The 17121-nt window shown below is 37.5% G+C and overlaps 9 protein-coding genes across 9 annotated transcripts, besides 2 other annotated features; 4 read left to right on the top strand and 5 right to left on the bottom strand. All coding sequences in view use genetic code 12, as the record gives it.

Annotated features, from left to right (window-relative positions):
• Positions 1-256: 256 nt before the first annotated feature.
• On the bottom strand, positions 257-2896 carry CD36_32810 (Rho-GTPase-activating protein, putative; the record flags this gene model as incomplete). Its single annotated transcript, XM_002422185.1, has 1 exon — positions 257-2896. The coding sequence occupies one exon, from the start codon at positions 2894-2896 to the stop codon at positions 257-259; it is 2640 nt and encodes an 879-aa protein (XP_002422230.1).
• A 406-nt stretch (positions 2897-3302) lies between these two features.
• Positions 3303-4718, bottom strand: CD36_32800 (integral membrane component of endoplasmic reticulum-derived COPII-coated vesicles, putative; the record flags this gene model as incomplete). The annotated part of the gene is made up of 1 exon (XM_002422184.1): positions 3303-4718. The coding sequence occupies one exon, from the start codon at positions 4716-4718 to the stop codon at positions 3303-3305; it is 1416 nt and encodes a 471-aa protein (XP_002422229.1).
• A 160-nt stretch (positions 4719-4878) lies between these two features.
• Positions 4879-4951: a mobile genetic element (3' end).
• A 43-nt stretch (positions 4952-4994) lies between these two features.
• Positions 4995-6500, bottom strand: CD36_32790 (peptidase, putative; the record flags this gene model as incomplete). Its single annotated transcript, XM_002422183.1, has 1 exon — positions 4995-6500. The coding sequence occupies one exon, from the start codon at positions 6498-6500 to the stop codon at positions 4995-4997; it is 1506 nt and encodes a 501-aa protein (XP_002422228.1).
• A 107-nt stretch (positions 6501-6607) lies between these two features.
• Positions 6608-6931, top strand: CD36_32770 (polyprotein of L1-like non-LTR retrotransposon Zorro 3; the record flags this gene model as incomplete). The annotated part of the gene is made up of 1 exon (XM_002422182.1): positions 6608-6931. The coding sequence occupies one exon, from the start codon at positions 6608-6610 to the stop codon at positions 6929-6931; it is 324 nt and encodes a 107-aa protein (XP_002422227.1).
• Positions 6632-7152: a mobile genetic element (5' truncated in ORF2 and missing end of 3' UTR).
• Positions 7153-7373: 221 nt separating this feature from the next.
• Positions 7374-8222, bottom strand: CD36_32760 (peroxisomal 2,4-dienoyl-coa reductase, putative; the record flags this gene model as incomplete). The annotated part of the gene is made up of 1 exon (XM_002422181.1): positions 7374-8222. The coding sequence occupies one exon, from the start codon at positions 8220-8222 to the stop codon at positions 7374-7376; it is 849 nt and encodes a 282-aa protein (XP_002422226.1).
• A 1392-nt stretch (positions 8223-9614) lies between these two features.
• CD36_32750 (auxin efflux carrier protein, putative) lies at positions 9615-10967 on the top strand (the record flags this gene model as incomplete). The annotated part of the gene is made up of 1 exon (XM_002422180.1): positions 9615-10967. The coding sequence occupies one exon, from the start codon at positions 9615-9617 to the stop codon at positions 10965-10967; it is 1353 nt and encodes a 450-aa protein (XP_002422225.1).
• Positions 10968-11100: 133 nt separating this feature from the next.
• CD36_32740 (glucokinase, putative) lies at positions 11101-12507 on the bottom strand (the record flags this gene model as incomplete). The annotated part of the gene is made up of 1 exon (XM_002422179.1): positions 11101-12507. One exon carries the CDS (start codon positions 12505-12507, stop codon positions 11101-11103), a length of 1407 nt encoding a protein of 468 aa, XP_002422224.1.
• An 826-nt stretch (positions 12508-13333) lies between these two features.
• Positions 13334-14017, top strand: CD36_32730 (conserved hypothetical protein; the record flags this gene model as incomplete). Its single annotated transcript, XM_002422178.1, has 1 exon — positions 13334-14017. One exon carries the CDS (start codon positions 13334-13336, stop codon positions 14015-14017), a length of 684 nt encoding a protein of 227 aa, XP_002422223.1.
• A 795-nt stretch (positions 14018-14812) lies between these two features.
• On the top strand, positions 14813-16360 carry CD36_32710 (cytochrome P450 52A11, putative; the record flags this gene model as incomplete). The annotated part of the gene is made up of 1 exon (XM_002422177.1): positions 14813-16360. One exon carries the CDS (start codon positions 14813-14815, stop codon positions 16358-16360), a length of 1548 nt encoding a protein of 515 aa, XP_002422222.1.
• Positions 16361-17121: the final 761 nt, after the last annotated feature.

Below are 17121 nucleotides of genomic sequence, written 5' to 3'. Positions count from 1 at the left end.
TACTAGAAAGAGATAATTTGAATCATCTCCAGGGAAATGAGTTTTTCAATTTATCCCTCTTTTTTTTTTTTTGTTTGGTTTTCTCATCGTACAACGAGTATGACCCTCTCTCTCCCCACAATTACAATTAAACAAGTGAAAGGTCACAAATGTTCTCTTATTCCTTGCTAATCTATATATCATAAACAATTGAAAAGTAAAAATGCTGTTAGAATTGCAACCTACAAAGAAAGCTAATCAACCGCAACAAAGTTTCTCACATTTCCTTTGTTGGAGAAGATGATCTTGAGCGGGTTGATGGTTCTTGCAAATCTTCAGTTGACCCATTTTCAAAAGTCTTGGCTAAATCTTTAACTGACGATTTCCTGCCCAAACTTGGTGCAAATTTAGGTGGCGGTGTTGATGAGAGATCATTCAATGACTGACTGTTTGGAGACTTATCGTAAATAATATCATTTGAAGGGCGGTAAGAAACTGGTGTGGATGTAAGTTTCTTTGATTTCTCATTCCCTTCTTTGCTCTCTTCCTTGGATACAACTTTCCATTTCTTTTTCTTGGGAGAGGTTGATCTTTTCAATCCCAGTGATGACGACTGCGAGCCCAGTCTTGAAGGGGTTGGTGACTCCTCAGCATCGTAAAACTCGTCAGCGTCTGCTTTGTGTTGCGGCTCCTGTGTTTTGCTTTGATTCTTCACTGCATTTTGTAACCTTGATTCCAACCTCGACTTTGACTTTGCAATCGCTGCGGCATTATGTCCCTTGTTCGACTTGATCGATTCACTGCGTGTCAAACTGCTGTTTCGAGAAAGAGTTGGCGACACACTGGCCACTGCTGATCTGGTAGAGCTCTGTCTTCTCAATTCATCAAATATACTTTGCTTGTTCTCAAACAAGTCATCCATTAATGTGACCTGGAATCTATCGTTTATGTAACTGCTTTCCGAACTGTTCAAGCCATCAGTTTTCGGTCTCAATACCAAAGTCCCAAACTCTTTGCTCAATTTCCGCTGAAATGTTCCTGCCAAATCCTTGTCCTGGGTACCCACAATACTCACTAATCTGCTCAAGTGGGTCAAGATGGCATCCAATGTCGCTAAATTGCATTTTGGCAACTCCGACAAAACATTCTGCAACCCGTTGACTCTCGACTTTGTTTGTGATTCATCGTGATAATTTGAGTAGAGTAATCTGATCACGTCGTAGTTGTTGTATGGGATAATTGAGTCCGGCAACTCCATAAAATACAATTTCAATACATTGGTTATAAGCAACGGATGTGACTCTTTCAAGATCGCTGTGATCTCATTGGGGTCTTGTACTCCATTCAACTGCGACCTCAATTTGTGCACATTCGAAAGATGGACCGGCTGCGTCCAAAGATTGATTCTCTCCTCATCATTTTTCAAATCTGGATACACACTATCTAATTGCCCTAAGATGCATTGAATAATGTACGGAACAACTTTTTTGTCCAACCTCGATTTAACACTCAAGTCAACACCAAATGTTTGGTTGATATTAGAGTCATAGTAGTTGTCATATAATGTGACCTGGGGTTTGAATCTACCTGTCCCATAGTTTTCAATCAAGAACTTCAAGTCGTTCACAGGATTGATCGTCTCTTCCAACAAAACCAAATCGTCGCTGATTGTCTTTAAGCTGCTTATCTTGTTGGCAAAACTAGAAAGGAAATCAAATGTCACTTTCTTAATCGCCTTCAATCTATCCAACTCACATTTCTGCATGAATGTCAAATGATCCATTGCCAACTCCTCATACTCACACCTCAATTTATCCAACTCAACAACTTGTGCATAGTACTGGCTGTCCAACTGGTTGACTTCGTTGATCAACTTTGATAGTTGTGACTTGTCGTTAAAATCAACTGTGCTCACTCCTATAGCCTCCTTGACATCATCAAATTTGAACGTCAACGACTTTGCCAACGATGAATCTGCAGTGGCATATTCGTTCTCAACACCAGAAATGGCAAATGCAACAGGTCTCCACTGGTAATAAAACTGAGAAGAGTTGATGAAAGACTTCCCGATCGAACCAACAATTCTAATAAACTCATTTCGAACTAAATCTTGTCCAAAAACTTCGGCCTTGTCCAAGTTCTTGTTGAACTCCGGCATGTTCTCTAGCAACCATTTGGTGATGTTGCTTCCAGTAGAAACATTTTGATAAGTACCTAAAATTGCAACTTTGTGTGGACCCATGGGGACTTCTGTAAGCATTGCCTTGAGCAATGCCCTCATTTGTTTGCTATCGTATTTTGCATGCGTGAACTCATAGATCTCTTCGTCTCCACTATCATTGTCGTCTTCCTCTTTATTACCATTAGTATTGGCTTTCGCAGTTTGATCTTTTTGAAACGATAAATCGCTTAGCTCTTCTTGCAATTCTTCTTCGGTGTAGTGGGACTTGAACTCCTCCAACATTCGGCACTTGTTAAAATACTTCTTTTGCAATTTTTCCACCAGATATTGGGCATTCTTCAACGCCTTTATTTTATCTTGCAAGGTAGACTCTGAGAACCTGACTCTCTGCTCGTGCTCAGTACACCATTTGCTAAATGGTTGGAGAACAATTGTTTCAATGTTGTCGGCAATGTTCAAATGGTATTCCCCTTGTTTGTAGAAAGTCTCATTCATTTTGGTATATGCATTCTTGATGGTGGACACAAAATCTTCGTTCAGTTGTCTCTTGTTGATCGGCTTGCAATCGGTCATGATCGTTTCCAATGAATTACCATAGACCACTTCCAGTTCCATCCGTCTTTCGATTAAGCGAACAAAATCATTGTTTTCCAAGATCCCTTGATTCAATTGGATAAATAACTGCCGAAACCCCAGATCATAGTCTGGTGTCCAAAAACTTTCAGCAAATGACATAATATAAAGAGTGTTAAGTGATGTGTGTTGAGGTAAGGAAAATGTTTGGTATCAGACCAGATTCTTTTTTTTTTTTTTTTGGCGTGTCAGTTTATGAGTGGTGGGTTGAACTCATGTTTTTTTTTCGTGATCTGTACGGCTCGTGCTATAATTAGAAGTTGTCAAGACACTGACTATGAGACTGGGATTTCAAGTGATCAAGGTGGATAGCTACAGCATATCTCGAAACCAAAAACCTAATAGAGAGAGACAATAGCCTTTACATAAGTAAAAACTCCCTCTAGCCAGCTTTTAAAATCTCATTGCGTTTCATTCTGTCAGGATTACGTAATGTTTAGACTAACTATACACTATGACGAGGCCAGAATGAGTTTTGTATTGGCTTTGCTTTCTTGTCTAACTGGCCTCATAAGAGTTTTGAATGTTTGATGTCATGTCTTAGACGGTATACAAATATCACCAATACTAATAGAATTAATACCAACGGCAACAAAATCCATTTCAACAACTTGTCAACGACACTATCGCCCAGTTTAGATGTTTCTCCTTGTGTGTCTTGTCGAGTCTTCTCGTATTGGTAGGCAATTTCTTTATGGTTATTCATTAATAGATCAACCTTTCTACTTAATTCCTCCATTCCGTAATGCTGTTCTCGAACTTCACCAATGACTTTCTGATTTAATTGCGCTATTGAATCCAACATTTGCGAGTACTGTTTGACCAAAACATTTTGTAAATCTAATACTGATTGTTTTGTGTCTGTAACTGTTGATTTCAAATCAGTGAACACATTGTTCAATCCCGCAATTTCTTTATTTATTGAAGTTATTTGAGCATCGTCTTCCACACCATTAAGTCCAGTTAATGAGACCTCTAAATAGTTCAACTTAGAAAGAATCAAGTCTAACTGAGTGTTGGTGTTTGAATCCAGTCCCTGGCTATGTTGATTCTCCAAGTTTTGCCTTTCAGAATCTATGGCTTCTTTTCTCAATCTTTGTGCTCTTTCCATTAAAGATTCACGAATGTGATTTGGTTTCACCAGATTATCGTTCGTTACTTCAGTTTCAACGTCGATTTTGATTTCATCGCCAATCATTAATCCATGGTCATCAATGGCATCTCCAGTCAATGTTTCCCATGTTTTCAAGGATAAAATCTCAAATTTCTCATTTGATTGTTGGTTTATTTTGGATGTGATTCCCAATTTGATTTCTTGAAATGGAATAGAAATTTGATTCGTTTTGAAACATAAATTATTGTCCATCTGAATCTTAAACCACGAGTTAGCGTCATATGACACTCTTAATGTGAAAGGTACATCTGAGTCCAAGTATTGGAATTTACAAGTTCCCAATGCATGGCTAGCATCATGGATGATGCTTTGTACTCCATCATTGTTGTAAAGCTTTACTCCTGGAATCTGACCTTCATTACTTATACTGATCTCAAATCCATCAAAAGTTTCAAAAGGTAAATTACCGCTATCTCCATTGAGAAACCACACGTTTAAACTGTTCTCTTCATATTTTCTGTCTTCTTTTGTTCCTGTTGATCTGAAGATTAATTCAATAGTCCATGGCTTGTTGAAAGTGGGAATCTTGTACTTTCCCCAAATTGAACCTAGCTCTCCCAATAATAGTCTACCATTATCCAATTGAATGTTATTGGAAATTTCAAAGTTATTAACTTCTTCTTTTGAATCTATTGACAATAAGTTTGGTAAGGAATAATGTGGGTTGGGCAGCAATTGAGATGAGATTTTGGGAATATTTGGAACAACTGCCAAAGCCACATGAATCAAGAGCAATATATGGTACAACATTGTTTGCCTTTTCACTAGATCAACATAAAATGAAATCAAAAGTGAATAGTTTTCCCTTCCAGTTTTTTTTTTCCGTTGCAATTAGGCCAAGAGTTTTTGCATTGGACAGGGAAAATATATTTTCCTGCACCTCAAACGTTTGATATTTTTCTTTTTCTAATTTTTCTTTTGCTTCACATCTGTATATTTCTACTTCACATAAATCTGCATACATATTGTTTCATACCTGAAACCAAACATTCGAAGAGATTTTTTTGGTTATAAAAAAAGAACTACTTAGACTACATTGTGGAAGCCTTGTTTCCCTTTGGCAAGACCAGCCTTGACGATTTTACTAATTTCGTGTGGATCTTTTGTGATCTGTGTAAATATCTCGTGCCCGTCGTTTGTGATCAAAACATCGTCTTCGATTCGGACACCACCAATGTACCAGTACTTGTCTAAGACGTCTTTGTTGATGTACTTGGAGGTTTCAGGGTTGTCTAACACTTCTTGTAGTAAGTATGGCGAGAAATAGCAGCCTGGTTCGTTGGTTACGACCATTCCTGGCTCTAACTTCCGTCTAATTCTCAAGTAGCACAATAATGGGTCAGGGTCAGAGTAGTTGGCGCGGCCACCAACATCGTGGGTATCCATACCAAGAACGTGGCCAAGTCCATGAGGGAAGAATCGAGCACTTGCTTTGGCAGAGAGCAACTCTTCTGGGGAGTACTCGGGTTTGAATATGCCTAGTTCTAAAAACCCTTGAATCAAAACTTTATGGGCTTGTAAGTGTATGTCTTCCCACTCGACACCTGGCTTCATCATCTCATAAGCGGCAGATTGCATTTTCAACACCAAGTTGTAGATTTGTAAGTGTTCTTCTGTCCAGTCGCCGTTGATAGGGAAACATCTGGTTACATCACTGGCATAGCATTCCCACTCGGCGCCAGCGTCGATCAAGACTGAGCGTTTTTCTGGGGTAATGTCGCCGTCGTTTTTGACCCAATGCAAGGTTGAACAGGTCTCACCGCTACAACAGATGGGGTCGTAGCTCTGGTTTTTTGCACCTTGTCGTAAAGCGTGGTACATAAACTCGGCGTGGATATGTGTTTCCTTGGTTTCGATTGGGACGGCAGACATGACAGCTAAGTGGCAGTTGTCTGTGATTTTAGCGGCATGTCTCATAAGCTCGATTTCGTAGTCATCCTTGATCAAGCGGGACTCGTCGAGTGCGTAGAAAAAGGAGGGGTCGGATTCGGTTAAATATGATTTGAGGTGGTGGTTAGACTGGTTGATATCGGTAGTGAGCACAGTACCCAAGTCTTTCAAGTCAGCTTCGATTTCGGATGCATACTTGACTTCGTCGACATCATATTTCTCCAATGCTTCGGCTATAGACAATGGCGGGCCCGACCACATGATATCTTCTTTATCCACATCTGGAAGGTAAAGCACTAAGTGGTCCCGTTTGTACAACACATGGGATCCGGGGATGTTGCATCCTGTCAAGTAGAAAAAATACCTGTTTTGTCTGAATGGTTTGGTTTGATCGCAGTATTTGTAGAGGACCATATCTTCGCCGCTAATGAAGAAAGAGCATGGCGTCTTTAGGTGGTGGTACACCTTCTGGGCATGGCTTTTGGCAGGGTACTTTGGGGTGGTCATGGATGTGGGATGGATATGAGATGGGATGTTGTTTTTTTTGGTGAATTTTTTTTTATGAAACCAAAAATTGTGAGGCTCCAAAGTGTTATTGAGGCAGATCTTTATAACACAGAAATAGCTACACAAAGTATCCATTGTAGATACGATGGAGCAATATTTTATTTTTACTCTTTATAAGACTTACTTGTAGATAGTAATAATGTCATTGGTGATGTTTTGCATCAGTAAAAGTGTTTTCATCCATGACTCTACTTGAGTGTATAAAATTTTGGCTGAGAATTTCGGAATTACAATCAGAAGACTTAGGTTCATTACAAACATACCATCTTTATGTTCTTGGTTATTATTCGTACTATCCAATCTACAGACACCCATCATCTGTTTCCCTGAAAAGACTGGAGGATAATTTCGTTTCTGTGAATATTGCAAGCGAAGCACTATCCCAATTTCCGAATAGTCAAGCACTTTCAGAAGATACATTTGAGACTTCAGAAGGAGAAATAATAGTCCCTCGTCCCCTATTCCTCCTTGCCAATTTTGTCAGAGGGTTTTCAGTGATACTTTAGATTATCATGTTTTTGAATGTCCTCATAAGTTGAATTTCTGGTCTTTCGGACGGTCTCAATCGGAGACTGCCCTCATTTATAATGGGTAATTTTCAAAACTGGGCAACAATGCCAAAAGATTAAGCAGTACCCTGACATTTTACTAACTCAAATAGGACGACGACAGCGGCAATAAATGAGTCTTATTACTCTGCTGCAATTCTTTTAGGTACTTATTTTTCTTATTTTAGGAGGCGTGAATTTTTCCTATATCGTTTCTAACTACAAGAATAACCAATAATGATAACTCCCTCTATATTCCAACTTTCAATATCTATTTTTTTTTTATTTAAAAAATCTGGCCCTGAAACAAATTACGTCGGCACAGATCAAAAGTGAGAAACAAAAATAATTACAGTAAAACTATTTAAAGTGTAAAATCAATATGTTTGCTTGCTTGCTATTATACACAACAGTATCCACCATCTACTCTGATATCCGATCCATTTGTGAATGAAGATGCATCACTGGCCAAATAGAGGTATGCTCCAACTAGTTCATCGGTTTCAGCTTCTCTTCCCATTGGAGTTAAACCCCACCATTTTGCCCTTTGTGGTTTTGGTATTGGTTCCGATAATAGAGTGTTTGTATAGCCAGGAGAAACAGAATTAACTCTAGCAAAACCAGCAAACTCAACGGCCAAACCTTTGGCCATGTGCATTACTGCAGCCTTGGCGGAATTATAGCATGTTTGATAGTTTGGTACATTGTTGATATGGGCAGACATTGATGCGGTGATAATGAATGACCCGCTACCGTTTCTTTTAAAAATTTCTCCAGCGTATTTAGCACAGTAGAAGACACCGTTTACGTTGACATCGAAAACACGTCTCCAGTTTTCTGGAGTTGAGTCTTCATTCAAAATGGATCCGGTGTACCATGCAATCCCAGCATTGGCAACAAACACGTCGATGGTGCCAAACTCTTCATCAATTTGACCAATTACTTGTTGGACCTGTTGGGAATTTGTGACGTCAATTTGGAAAAACTTGGATTTTACTCCATAGGTCGATGATAATCTTGAGGTTAAACCATTGTCGGATGATGCATGATCTAATATTATAACATGGCCTCCAGCTTGAGCATAACCTTCAGCAATGGCACTTCCAATGGCACCTGCTCCTCCAGTAATGACAGTGACTTTGTCTTTGAGTGAGAACCTTTCAACGATATTTGGAGATAAATTGAATGGCTTGGTTGGAACAATGAGGTTTGGGTCTGATTCTGGTTTGATAAAGGAGGTAAAAGTCATTTTGGAGTATGAATGAATGTCAAAGTAGTGAAAGATATTAATGGAGAAGAAGGAAATTCATGTTATGCATCAGGTGGAAAAGAATGGGTATATATATATATACTATTTCCATTCTAATTCTTTTTATGAATCGAGTGTCAATGTGAAAGTCATCGTAAGCACCTAGTTCTATTCTTCCGAAGGTTAAAGAAAACAATCAATTAAAAGAAATTTCTTTTTTGCTCTCTTGTATAATCCTAATTATAGTCTGACAGAAAAAAGAGCTATTTCACCGATTGAATAAGTATGGATTGTTAATTTCGTCTATTATTGATCTTGCTCGGAAGAACTGTACATGTTTTCGGTAAAACCGCACTTGTATGCAGTATCTTTTTTTATACCATTGCAGCAGCTGGTCAATCTTTGAAATCCAGGATTATACAAATACAATTAAAACATGTATACACGGTAATCAGAGATCTGTAACGGTATATGAAATTGGATTAATTGAGTGGGACGGAGCAAATTTCATAGTTATTTATTTATGTGTCTTATAATATAAGTGTTGGAGGGAGTTTTGCAATCACATCCTAAAAGAAGTGGCGAAAACTTATTTACGTTGTGAAACCATCTCAAAAGGAAAGACGAGCTTTCCATTATAATTAGAAAACAAGAGTATATGATGAAAAGTGTACAGACCTGAAAACAACGAGCAATCACAATTATATCTTGAGAAGAAATTGTATAGCTGTGCATTATTCTTAAGAAAATCTAGACGACTCTATTATAATGACATTTAGTTCAAGTAACCTATTGCAACAGAGTTCAAATGGTTAGTTTTTTGTTTATTTAAAAATCTCATATTTGGAAACGAATTTAATATTTCATAGCTTTTTAATTTGGAGCTAAGTTTGCGCATATCACCAGAATAATATATTGTGCAACATTTTTATTAGTTTTTTAGTCATTTTTTTGCAACAAAAAAAACTAAACGACTAATCAATCTAAAATCCTTCTAGATTAAATAACACAATAATGGAAAACACGATCTGATTTACAACCAAACATGAGAAGCTATTTCTTTATCTTCTTGTATGTTCTACAATCCCCTCTCTCTCTTTGGTTCTCCAAACGTATACACACCAACACAGCCTTAGTACATACTGATTAGTCGCATAAAATACGTGATAAACTTAGTTTTGTGTTGCGGAAAATTGCTGTCACTTGATTTATATTCTTCTATTATTTTTCTTCTTTGTTTTTTTTTCGCCTTCTTCGGATTTCTATATATAAGCCACAATTTAACAATTCAGTTTTCGTAATCATCTCCGACTCCTTTTTCTTTATATATACCGTTAAAGCTAACCCCATTTACAACAAATCGTCGTTATTTTCATCATCAGTGTGTCTGAAATGGGATATAGTCTATCAGCTTTAGTTTCTACCAATCCGTCGTCACTTTCTTATTTTGACATATCATTTTTGACTTTTGAAGCAGTACTAGAGGTTGTTATAATATGCTGTGCTGGGTTTGTTGCTGCCAAAACCGGTCTATTGACCACTCAGGGCCAGAAAACTTTATCATCTTTGAATGTTGATTTGTTCACCCCGTGTTTAATATTTACCAAGCTTGCACCCAACTTGTCGTTTAGTAAGTTAATCGAAATCATTATCATACCGATTTTTTACGCTGTATCCACAGGAGTGTCTTATTGGAGCTCCCGAATAGTTAGCAGGGCTTTGAGCTTGAACATTCCTGAGACAGATTTTGTCACTGCTATGGCAGTCTTTGGTAATTCAAACTCGTTACCGGTGAGTTTAGTTTTAACATTGAGCTACACCCTTCCTGACTTGTTGTGGGACGACGTGGAAGACGACAACACCGATAAAGTCGCTGGTAGAGGGATATTGTACTTGTTAATTTTCCAGCAATTGGGACAGGTATTGCGTTGGTCCTGGGGGTTCAACACATTGTTAAGAAAGCGTTCGCAGTTAGAGTTGAACACATATTACACTAAACATGGCAAGATTGTCTTGCACGAAAATTGTCGTTTGATTGAAGGTGAGGATGAGCAGTTTTTGTACATGGATTCGAATCAACAAGACGAAGACGAAGAGCTAGAACAACAGACAGAAACAACAAGGGAAATTTCGTTGTCAGAAGACGAAGACAACAATAGCAAACCATTTACAGCATTTATTTGCCAGCTCCCTGGGGTTAAACAGTTTTTGTCATTTATGAACCCGCCACTTTATGCCATGTTGGTATCCATTATAGTTGCATCAATCCCATATTTGAAGAATTGGATTTTTGACAGCGAACAAAACTCCATCGTTTACAACACATTCACCAAAGCGGTCACCACTTTAGGGGGTGTTTCCATCCCACTAATCTTAATAGTCTTGGGGTCAAACTTGTATCCCTCGAACGACATCCCACCACCATCAAAGCACTACAACAGAATATTATTTGGGTCATTATTATCGAGAATGATCTTGCCCAGTGTCGTGTTGTTGCCAATAATAGCCATGTGTGTCAAGTACATCAAGGCATCAATTTTGGATGACCCGATTTTCTTAATCGTTGCGTTCATATTGACAGTTAGTCCTCCAGCTATACAGTTGTCGCAAATCACCCAGCTCAACAACGTTTACCAGAAAGAGATGAGCGGGGTTCTATTTTGGGGGTACGTTGTGTTGGTAGTTCCAACCACGATATCGATCGTTGTTTGCTCCTTAAAAGTTTTAGAGTGGGCAAAGCAATAGAGCATGTAGGCTATGCTAAGGGAATATCACAATATACACATAAGATTAGGATATAGTTATTCGCATATATATATTTATGTGTTTAAAACTACTTGGTCAACAATTGTAGAAATATTTAAAACTAGAAAATGATTTATGCGGTACTGGCACACAATGCTGCACCGACACCTGACCCATCTTTGGCAATCTTCAAATAGATCTTTTTATTAGTACCCTTCAAAGGATTGATTTTTTCAACCGACTCTAACACAGCCTGTCTGAATCCAGGGTAGAATTCGACCACAGAACCGTCACAACCAACCTCAAAGTCTCTATCGTCGTCTTTATATTGGTCTTTCACTTTTTTGGCTATAGCAGCAATTGGAATAGCCGACAAATGTGCTGCTCTCTTGGAAATCGCTCTTGTCAAACGTTGAATAACCACACGTTCCTCTTTGTTGGTTTCCAATCTGAGAACGTTTTGAAGAATAAGACCCGACATCCTCAAATCGGTGGAGTCATCAATCTGGAGATAAGACAACACTTCAGCATCCAATAACCATGGCTCTTGAATTCTGTGTGGCAAGGACCCGCCTCTTGCCTTGTACAACTCCTGGAAAATCAAGCCCTTTTCAAACAAATTAATCAAGACAACTCTCAAAATTTCTCCTAAAAACATCCCACTGATTCTTTTTTCAAACAAGTGATAGCCTGGGTTAGCAGTTTCAGAATCGACAATTTTATCAAACTCAGTACATGGCAAGATCTTCAAGCCATTGTCGAATGATCCCCATTCTGTGTTGATGACCATACCTTTGGAGCTGGCCAACTTGGGAATTTTTGACTCGAAATAGGCACCATTAGTTCCTGTACCAAAAATACACCCAATGATTGTGTTTCTGTTTGTCTTTTCTGGGTCATTGGAGTAAGCAGCAGTAAGCAAAGTTCCAACCGTGTCGTTTGCAATAGCGACAACTTTGACATTGACCTCCAAGACAGTCAAATTTGCTTGCAACAACTCAACCACGTCACGGTCAACCGCATCAGGGATGTCAAAACCTTTGGTCCATCTGATTAATGTACCACGGTCCAATGCTGTTTGGTTAACAGGGAAAGAGAAAGTGAACCCCAACTTGAGTGGCTCAGCATTTTTCGCAGAACATGCTTCCGAATGGTGTTCCAATAAGAAAGATTGGACTTTCTTTGCCAAAAAGGAAAATAAATCATCGGACTTTTCTGCTTTCATCAAATCCACTGGGAGTCGATACTTGCTTTGCTTCATGGTAAATGTGTGGTCACCTTTCAAGTCAATTGAACAGACTCTGAAATTAGTTCCACCTAAATCGGCTGCCAAATACAACCCCACTTCTTTCCCAGTGGGAATTGAGGTGACATATGTTGGAATCATAGGCATGACATCTTTTGATGGTTTTGGTGATTCCAAACCAACATTCATTGATTCAATGAAGTATTCAGTTGCTTTGACTAAAAAATCATCTTTGATATCAAATGCCTTTTCAATTGAGCTGACAGTTTCTTCTAATTTGGGTGAAAGTGACATGATGGAGAAATATAGAGTTTAAAGTTTAACTTAAATGAACAACAATGAAAGAAGTTTTGGAAAAACGATCTAAAAAAAAAAAGAAAGATAATGGACACGAAATATATAAAAAGCAAGGGGTTCCGACTCACACCACGAGACGATGACGACGACGACAATTGGTAGGAGAATAACGGGGAAAAAATCTCGGAAAATCTGGAAGATTGCTGCCTCGTTCCCCCCCCTCCAGAAAAGTTATTTGTACACTAAAATTACTCGCGCCCCATTTCACCCCATTTTTTCCTCCCCCAAAAAAATCAATTGTTCGAAATCGGGACAGAAGAAAAAGCCCCGCAAGAAAATAACACAAAATTTGTTGTCCACCAAATCGTTGAATTAGTGATTGACAAGCAAAATCATCTCAGATTTGTTTGATGGTTTCCGACGTTTCCAGATGGAAAATTGAAACTGCATATATTTAAGCATAATAAGCTAAACTTATGCATTGAGTAGACGAGCGGCCATTATTGGTTTTTCCGGTAACGCAGTTCTCATTCCATAGAATACTGTTGGTGTTGTTTTCGCACCCATTTCTTGTAACTAGTACAAAGCTGCACGTGACCGAATGCTCTCATCTATTCAACCAACCTCTTCCAGAGTTGTTAATAAACAGTGAATTCTAAAGACTCTGCATGTTAATTCTAGTTGATGCAACTGGATGTCTTGTGCTTTTTCTTTTCTTTTTTTTTTTTTGTCACATTTTTATTTAGCATAAATAGTGACATGATTAAATCAATCTTTGTTCGCCTTTCACCCTTCTTTAAACAATTGGGAAAAGTTCAAAAAAATGTACGGAAGATCAAGAGGTTATGGTGGATACCGGAGTGGATACGGGTATGGCTCATCCTTGTCGTATGGGATAGGCCAGTCAAGTAGTGGTGGATACAGCAAACAGACCTACCCAAAACCACAGCAGCAGCAGCAGCAACAACAGCAAGGGATTCCAACATACAAACAAAAATATTCTCAAACTCCACGCTCAAACCAATATGGACAATCAGATAGAGGAAAGAGTCAGAATTACAAGCCAACCACATCATCTAATCAATATAAGAAAAAGACTGTCAACAAAACTGTCAACATCAACCAACAACCGAGAAGAAATAGATGGGGCTTGGGTGGGTTTAGAAATATGTGGCATATTCCAATGATATTTATGTGTTGGCGTGGATTTTCAAGAAACCGTCATCAACCACCGCCACCACAACCACCACAACCAGCTCAGCAGAACCAACCTGTCAATGTCATCAATGTTAATTATCCTCCTGCTCCTGAGAATACCAGTACTCCTGCACAACATCCTCAACTGGTCACTAACATTCCAGAAGAGAGTTTACCAAAGTCTTCACAAAATACCAACCCAAAACACGATGAGAATCATTCAATTTCATCATATCATAGTGCCGAGGAAGAGAAGAATGTCGACGGGTATGACAATAATGTGGTTCCGCCATTGCACACACAGAGCTAATAGCACGTGGTTTCTATGTGGCCAGCATAAGCTAGTATTGTATTCACTTATTGTTTAGGGTTTGAAACAAACTATAAGGTTTGTCTACCAAGTATATAGTTTCAAGTACAATTATTGTATTTATTCATCTATCCATATATGCTTTTTAGAAAGAAGCTCTCATCTCTGCACTACCGATGATATTGTTAATGTATTGCAACATAATCAGTTATTGTTTTAAAGAATCTTGTCTCCACCATCCCCGCTCTCTCTCGCCCCTTCCACAGAATAAAAAAAGAAAAAGAATTAAGTAATTCTACATTAGTTTAATTACATAGTATTACGTCAAAGACATAATTCTCAACAATTAGACGGTAGAAGAAGGATTTACATATTATTAATTCTGAAAGATTGATTGGAACAAACGATAACCCAGCTTACTCCTTCATACATCTTGCACAAATTCAGCTAAAATTTGGTGCAATTACACCAGAATTATATCAGGTTAATCGGATTTAAAGAAAATAACTCTCATAGTTAAGGAAACAAGCTTTGTTAATCTTGGTCAAGCATAATACTCCTTTTACACACGGAGTTAACCAATCAATCTACCTGCAAACTGTGATACTAAGTATCAACCCCCCTTTTACTCCACCTCTGTAATTTTAATATTTTCTTCAAGTTTGTAATACACACAGTGACAGAAAAAGCAAGAGTGTATCAAAAAAAAAAAAAAAAAAATTACATATAAAAGATGATCTCTTTGTCTATAATAATTTATGTCTATCAAATTGGAAAATAGAAACAACAATAACAATGTTAGAAGAAATTTCTTTTGAATCCTGGTACATCTATTTATTTATTTGTGGAGTTTTGTACTTTGGTTCAAAGTATTTTTATACTCAGTATTTGAATAATAAATTTGGAGCAAAATTGCCTGGAAGTTTTAGATCGGATGGCTTATTTGGATTTAAAAATGGCTTTGAAATGCTCAAAGCTAAAAAGGTTGGTCGACAAGTTGATTTAGTACATTCAAGATTCAATGACTTATCTAAAACACACGTGAATGATACTTTCAAGGAATATAATTTTGGAATACCAGTGATTGTCACCAAAGATCCTGAGAATATTAAAGCATTATTAGCAACCCAATTTAATGATTTTTCGTTAGGTAGAAGAAGCGATTTTTTTTATCCTTTGTTGGGAAAAGGTATTTTTACATTGGATGGTGAAGGATGGAAACATAGTAGAGCAATGTTAAGACCACAATTTGCTCGTGAACAAATTGCTCATGTTAAAGCATTAGAACCGCATTTCCAATTATTAAAGAAGCATATAACTAAGAACAAGGGTAAGGGTTTTGATATTCAAGAGTTGTTTTTCCGGTTCACGGTTGATTCTGCCACCGAATTTTTGTTTGGTGAATCAGTGTCATCATTAAAAGATGAATCTATTGGATATAATCAAGATGAGTTTGATTTCGATGGTCGTAAGGACTTTCCTGAAGCGTTTAATAAAGCACAAATTTATTTAGCTACCAGGGCGATATTGAAAGATTTATACTGGTTGGTTAATCCAAAGGATTTCCAAAATTGTAATGCTATTGTTCATAAGTTTAGTGATTATTATGTCAATAAAGCTCTTAATGCAACCCCGGAAGAATTGGAGAAGAACAGTGGATATGTGTTTTTGTATGAATTGGTGAAGCAAACTCGTGATCCTCAAGTGTTACGTGACCAAGCCTTGAATATTTTGTTAGCCGGTAGAGACACCACTGCAGGATTACTTTCATTTGCTATGTTTGAATTAGCTAGAAATCCTCAGATTTGGCAAAAGTTAAGAGAAGAAGTAATTGAGAAATATGCCGATGAGGTAACTGAGATTGCATTTGAGACATTAAAGCAATGTGAATATCTCAAAGCGGTAATTAATGAAACCTTGAGGTTATATCCATCAGTACCACGTAATGGACGATTTGCTAACAAGAATACAACTTTGCCAAGAGGTGGTGGCCCAGATGGCATGTCTCCAATCTTGATCAAACAAGGGCAAGGTGTTCTGTATAGTATTTATTCTACGCAACGTGATACTAAGTTTTATGGTAAAGATGCTGATGTTTTCCGTCCAGAAAGATGGTTTGAGCCAGAAACTAGGAAATTGGGATGGGCATTTTTACCGTTCAACGGTGGTCCAAGAATATGTTTGGGGCAACAGTTTGCCTTAACCGAAGCATCTTATGTTTTGGTCAGGTTGGCTCAATCTTATGAAAATTTGCAGTTGACCGAAAATATAGAATATCCACCGCCAAAGTTGACACATTTAACTATGTGTATGTTCGATGGTGTTCCAATTAAAATTGCTTAATTTTGTGTTATTAGTAATTGATACTATTTTTTTTTTTTTTTTGCAACATGTATTTTTCCACTATTACTCTATTTTAAACTCTACAGTCGGTGTACATTTATTTTACCTTGAATTATAGGTGAATGAGATGTAGAAATATTTATTAGCGGCTTGAGTTGTGTTTGATTGATTCTATTTCCTTTATCTTGCGTGCCCCAAATCAAATATTGTCGTAAATTTTCAAAACCTCAGATTGTTCTCTACTAAATTGTGCGCAATATAATAATTTTGCATCAATTAATCTCTGAACAAACCATTATTCAAACCAAACTTGATACAAAAAAAATGTATTCTATAATCCCTATTGGTTATTAGTTTGATTGGTCTCCTGAAAGGAATACAATACTATTATTTTCTAACTGACTGATTACCAGTACTATAAATCTGTCTGGCATTGACATTCTCACTCACTCACTCTTTATTGTCGTGACTATGTGACAAAAAAAAAACAATGCAGCCTGTATATAATAACGGCTAACCAAATTGCTAAATTAGGATAAATAATAAACATAATTATTTGTGTGACAGAACATAGTACATTGATAGCTCTTAGTTAAAATACAAATCATTAAGTTCATTATCAACTTTCCAGTAAATTTGGGCTGGTTATTTTTAATTTTTGCTAAATTAGTCTTTAAAAAACTGAAACGGCTATCTAGTTGATTCATCTTCTTTTGCTTTTTAATTGTTTTGTTTTTGGGTTCTTTCTTTAATAATTGCTT

Source organism: Candida dubliniensis, chromosome R (assembly GCF_000026945.1).
Source record: "Candida dubliniensis CD36 chromosome R, complete sequence".
Classification (NCBI taxonomy): domain Eukaryota; kingdom Fungi; phylum Ascomycota; class Pichiomycetes; order Serinales; family Debaryomycetaceae; genus Candida; species Candida dubliniensis.
The sequence above is the reverse complement of the archived record's forward strand: the minus strand, read 5'-3'. Positions and strand labels throughout refer to the sequence as shown.